Raw genomic sequence first — 4,683 nt, forward strand, 5'->3', positions numbered from 1 at the left:
AATGATTAATCTGTAATCGGTTAACATCCATCCATAATACAGCCAGTTAAAAATATAATAAATGCAGATGATGAAGGATGTTTGTGTCATAAAGCAGGGGTTCTCAACTGATGGGTCACGACCCAAAAGTGGGTCGCGGACCTGTTCTGGGTGGGTCACGGACAGCTGGTCAAAATGAAATAATATATAATGTGCGTCTCAGGTTGTGCTTATTTTTTATTTTGAAAACATTTTTATTTTGACAGGCACGGTAGCCATAGTTTGTTAGAAGTTCATTTTAAGTTTGTGTCGGGACGCAAGTTGGCAAAAACATGACCCGGAGTATTTAAATGTGGGTTTTCATACAAGGACTGGACCTGAATAGCCGAGTATTGGTTCACTGTGCTGGAATCAGATATCAGTTTGGATCTCCGAACATCTTTCTACATCTGATGGTGGAACATCTTTCTACAGTTGTGTGAAAAAAGATAAATTCAACTTTATTGTGTCTGTTTGTGGTGTAATTCTAAGTGTCACACTGTGCAGAAGACGTTCCTGAGTTCTCTTCATTTCTAGCCGTGGTCGTGCTGTTTCCATGGAAGTTTGAGTCCATCGTGAGTAAAACAGTGACAGGAGCAGAAGAAGTGCTTGGAGTTCAGAGGGTTACTAAACTCATCCAGTTCATATTTAGTTATATCTGTGTGTGATTTGGTGTTCTTGATCGTGTAAACTCTTTCAGGTGAAGACGCATTCATCTAACTCAAGGTTACACACTTTTTTTCTACGTTAAGATCAAACCTCTCCGTGAACATCATAATCCAACATCTATGCAGCTGGACACGTACGAGCGTTCACGTTTCCTCCCGCTGCATCGTAAACTCACTACAATGTGTCACAGCTTTGTCGGTCCACAGCGTAAAGGCGTCTTCATTTCACAATAAAAGCTGTGAAGCTGTGAGACGCCTACATTTGTTGGTGGGGGTATTTCTATTGGCTCGTGTCCAAGTCATGTGACTCATGAGTTTCTCTCATTTCACATGAAAACAGGGGAACAGAATCCAGATGAGGAGGTGGATGGATGAGTTCTGTGTCCCGGTTGTTTTGGACCTTCTCACTGGCCTGGAAGCTTTTGTTTTGAATCAGTTTGGTTTTGCCCGCCTGTTGTAGGAACCTCCTCCACCTTCTGGTGGACTCTATAAGCTGTTATTACCCCGTTGATGGCTGTGGAGCCACAGCTTCACACTGACAAAGACGAATAAAAGTTCACATCTGGAGGCTGACGGTGCCACAGGTCCTTTATCTCAGGTGACTTAGAGCCGAGCCGGGCCTTGGACCGTTCCTGTAGCGCTGATCTTTCACTGTCAGCTGATCTTTTTGCGTTCGCTTGCTGTTTTCTGCTCCTTGTCTACTTGCATTTTCACTCAATGTTTGGTGAAGTTTAGCCTCCAGAACGACCTGATTAAGTTTAGAAATGGATCATGGTTTGGGTTAAAGATGCTTTGAGCTGGAGTTAGGTGAATGTTATCGAGGTCACTTCCTGTTTGTCAGTGATTAGAAAGGATGGAAACGCACCTAAACTAAAAGGTGGAGGAAGTCCCTGCTGGCCAACATCTACGGGAATAATCTGCAATGAAAACTGATTGTTATGGAGTAATGAAATCATAACCTGTGGTTTTGTTAACTCCTAGAACTTCTTGGTTAGTTGCAGGTCAAGTTCATTGTTTGGGGTAAAACACACCTTTGGAAGCATTAAACCTACAGGTTTGCTGGTTTCCGTCGCTGTTAGGAAGCCCTGCTACAAGGAACGCCCTAAAACATGTACATATCTCACAGGTTTACCACCGGTTTGATTTTAAGAAGTGCACTTAACTGCATTTATGATTCTGTTTAGTACAAAGCAGTCTGGTCCAGCGGTTGTTGTCTTAGATGTGCCACATAAGAGTGTTGTCTTGAGCTGCTTTAACACTTTTATCTTGTTTTTTTGTGCCTGTTTATTTGTTTATTTGCTTTCTAACTTGCTTGCCTTGTCATAAAGCACTTTGTCACTTTGCTTTCAAAGCTTCAATGCGATTAAAGTTCCTGTATTTATCATGAGTATTTTGCGCTGTGGACCAACACGGCTGTTACGCTGCTCATGTGTTTTCCTTCCTACCTCGTACTCCACGTACTCCTCCTCCTCCACCTCGTAGGACACCGTCTGGATCTTGATGTGCTCTCCGTCCTCCAGCAGCTTGGCCTGAGGGTCCTCGGTGCCGGGCGTCTCTGCTCCCGGCGTGCTGGACGCCTCCTTGGCCTTCTTCTCCGTGAACGTGGTCTCGCAGCACTCGCTTTTGTATTCCTTGGCCTTGATGCTGCCGCTGTCCTCCTTGTACAGGATGAAGTTGGGCCTGTAGAAGGCCTCCACAGCCAGATGCAGCGAGGTGGCGTCCAAGAACTGCTGCGATTTCATCTTGCCGTTGGTGTTGTAGCCGCCTCCGCTCACCACGGTGCCGTTGCTCACTTTTCCTCCTCCTCCTCCTCCGCCTTCGCCTCCACCACCGCCACCTCCTCCTCCTCCTCCAGCAAAGTAGTTAATGATGTTTTCCTGGTACTGGTTGTTGGGGAACTCTCCCCCGTAGCCGTTGACCATGTGCTTACTGTTTTTGTCCAGCAACGGATTCTGGAGTTCGCTGAGATTCTCCATAACAACGGAGGTCAGAAGGTGAGCGGAAGGAGTTTGTGGGCGATCGCAGGGAGATGGAAGAGCGGCGTCTGAAACCTCGGCGGCGGCGTTTACTTGGGTGAAGGCGTGAATGGCATTAAGCGCTCTGGGATCTGCGGAGGAAGCAAACAGGCAGAGTTTTTAGCGTCAGCGTAAAACTTGGAGGGAGAAATTTTCCTTGACATCTAGCCGCAGGTAACAGTTTACCCAACACTCGCGCTCATCAGATCAAAGTTTAGCTGTCGTTCCGGCAGCAGCAAACAACTTCTGCAGCGCGCCGCTTGTCAGGAGCTGCACCCTGCAGACGACTCAATTAAGTTTCATTTGCTGCCTCGCTCCAGACGCACAAAGAAACATCCAGGAACGCACACCAGAGCACTAACAGCGGTATGTCACAACATCTCCATCTATTTAAAATATCTCAGCGCCTCTGCCGCCTCGCTGTGCTTTCTGTGCACCTAATTTGATTGTTATCGCCACATTGTTTGGTCTTATTAGGCGTCATCAAGGTGTCGCCGTCTGATACGGATCAGTGGAGGCCTCCAGCACCTATGAAGCTCAGAGGGATGTAATCTTCCACACCTGTATAAATCTGTGGCTGATACACTGAAATGACTTTGACACTGGTTGTAAATGTTCTTTATTGTGGGAATATATTATAAAGTAGGCTGGAGATGGGCATAAAAGCAGCTAGTAGAGTTTAAAAAATAGTCCCTCTGCTAAAGCCGTGGCTGGCGGGTGATTTCGCTTCACACCACATAGATATGTTAATATTTATGAAATGGTCGCATTGCATAAATATCTAAATATTAACATATCAATGCAGTGATGAGTTCATAAGTAATTCAAACAAGAGCATTGCATGCAGGGACGGACGCACAGCTGTACGCAGGATGTAACTATGAATAAATTGCATGTAAATTCAGAATTATTTTACACCTCATCACAAGCGGCCAGCGTTGTCGGAAAGGTCAAGCCTCACAGCTTAATCTGATACGTGCTGCACCTCACTGCAATAAATACTTGGACAGCGATTCAGCTGAGAAGAAGGGATGTGGGGACTGAATCCATCAGGACTCTAAGGGTTAACGAAGAGTCTGCCTCATTACTGTCGGCTTATTAGGAGCTGACTTGTTCCTATAATGCCGTCTGTGGGTCCAAGACTCTGCTGAGGCTGTTGTCTTATTCTGTGTTGTTTGGACAGATCTGAGTCCAGAAAACTGTTGAGGTGTCTTTCTGCAGCTTTTCCTGGGATGCACATGTTCCAGGACATTTTTTTTTCTACCCAAGTCAACAGAGTTGCCGTACGGTGACACTTCTAACTGCTGGTTGGGCTGTAAAAGCTAAAGCAGCAACCTCTGGGCTGAACACTTGGGACAATTTCTAAGTGCCAGAAACTGCAGTTCCTTGAAACGTCCACTTGAGGCTGATCCTGAAAGCGAGTCAATCCCCATCGACCTCCGTGTTAAAATGTCCAACTTTACAGCAGAAATAATCGTGTTTACAGCCTGGTACAAACAACTGTTCTGGGTTCTGTTGCTGTCTTGTCTATTCATGACAGCAGTCCAGGGGGTGAGATGTTACGGAGCTCATCTGGCTTAAAGGTGTGCAGCTCCACATTTAAAGTTGTGTCAGAAAATGCTGTAGCTGTCGTGGTCAGATGTCATCAAGAATGACATCGACATTCTCCAAGGAGAGCAACAAATGCAACAGCAATGACAATAAACGAAGGATGTAGGATATATCGGCGACCACATCGATATCGGCCGATATTAGTGTTTTTTACTATATATCGGTATCGATCCGATGATCAAATTTAGCCGATGTGAAAAACTGCTGATTGTCTAACATCAGCGCCTTCGTCTCCACACTCGCTGCTATTTCACAGATGGTTTTACTTGAATGGTCCTTTAACGTTGAATATGTTTATATATGTTTAAATATGTTTTACTTTTGTTATGTAATTAAGAAGACTATGTGGTCTTCTTCTGAATAGCTTCCAT

At 45.2% G+C, this 4,683-nt stretch overlaps 1 protein-coding gene across 1 annotated transcript in view; it reads right to left on the bottom strand.

Annotated features, from left to right (window-relative positions):
• Positions 1 to 2,662, bottom strand: part of syndig1l (synapse differentiation inducing 1-like) — a 50,075-nt gene extending 47,413 nt beyond the window's left edge. Inside the window, exon 1 of the mRNA XM_008281769.1 lies at positions 2,132 to 2,662. Coding sequence (XP_008279991.1) covers positions 2,132 to 2,662 — 531 coding nt within the window. The remainder of the gene's footprint in view (positions 1 to 2,131) is intronic.
• Positions 2,663 to 4,683: the final 2,021 nt, after the last annotated feature.

This window comes from Stegastes partitus, unplaced genomic scaffold (genome assembly GCF_000690725.1).
Source record: "Stegastes partitus isolate 25-593 unplaced genomic scaffold, Stegastes_partitus-1.0.2 Scaffold244, whole genome shotgun sequence".
Lineage (NCBI taxonomy): Eukaryota > Metazoa > Chordata > Actinopteri > Pomacentridae > Stegastes > Stegastes partitus.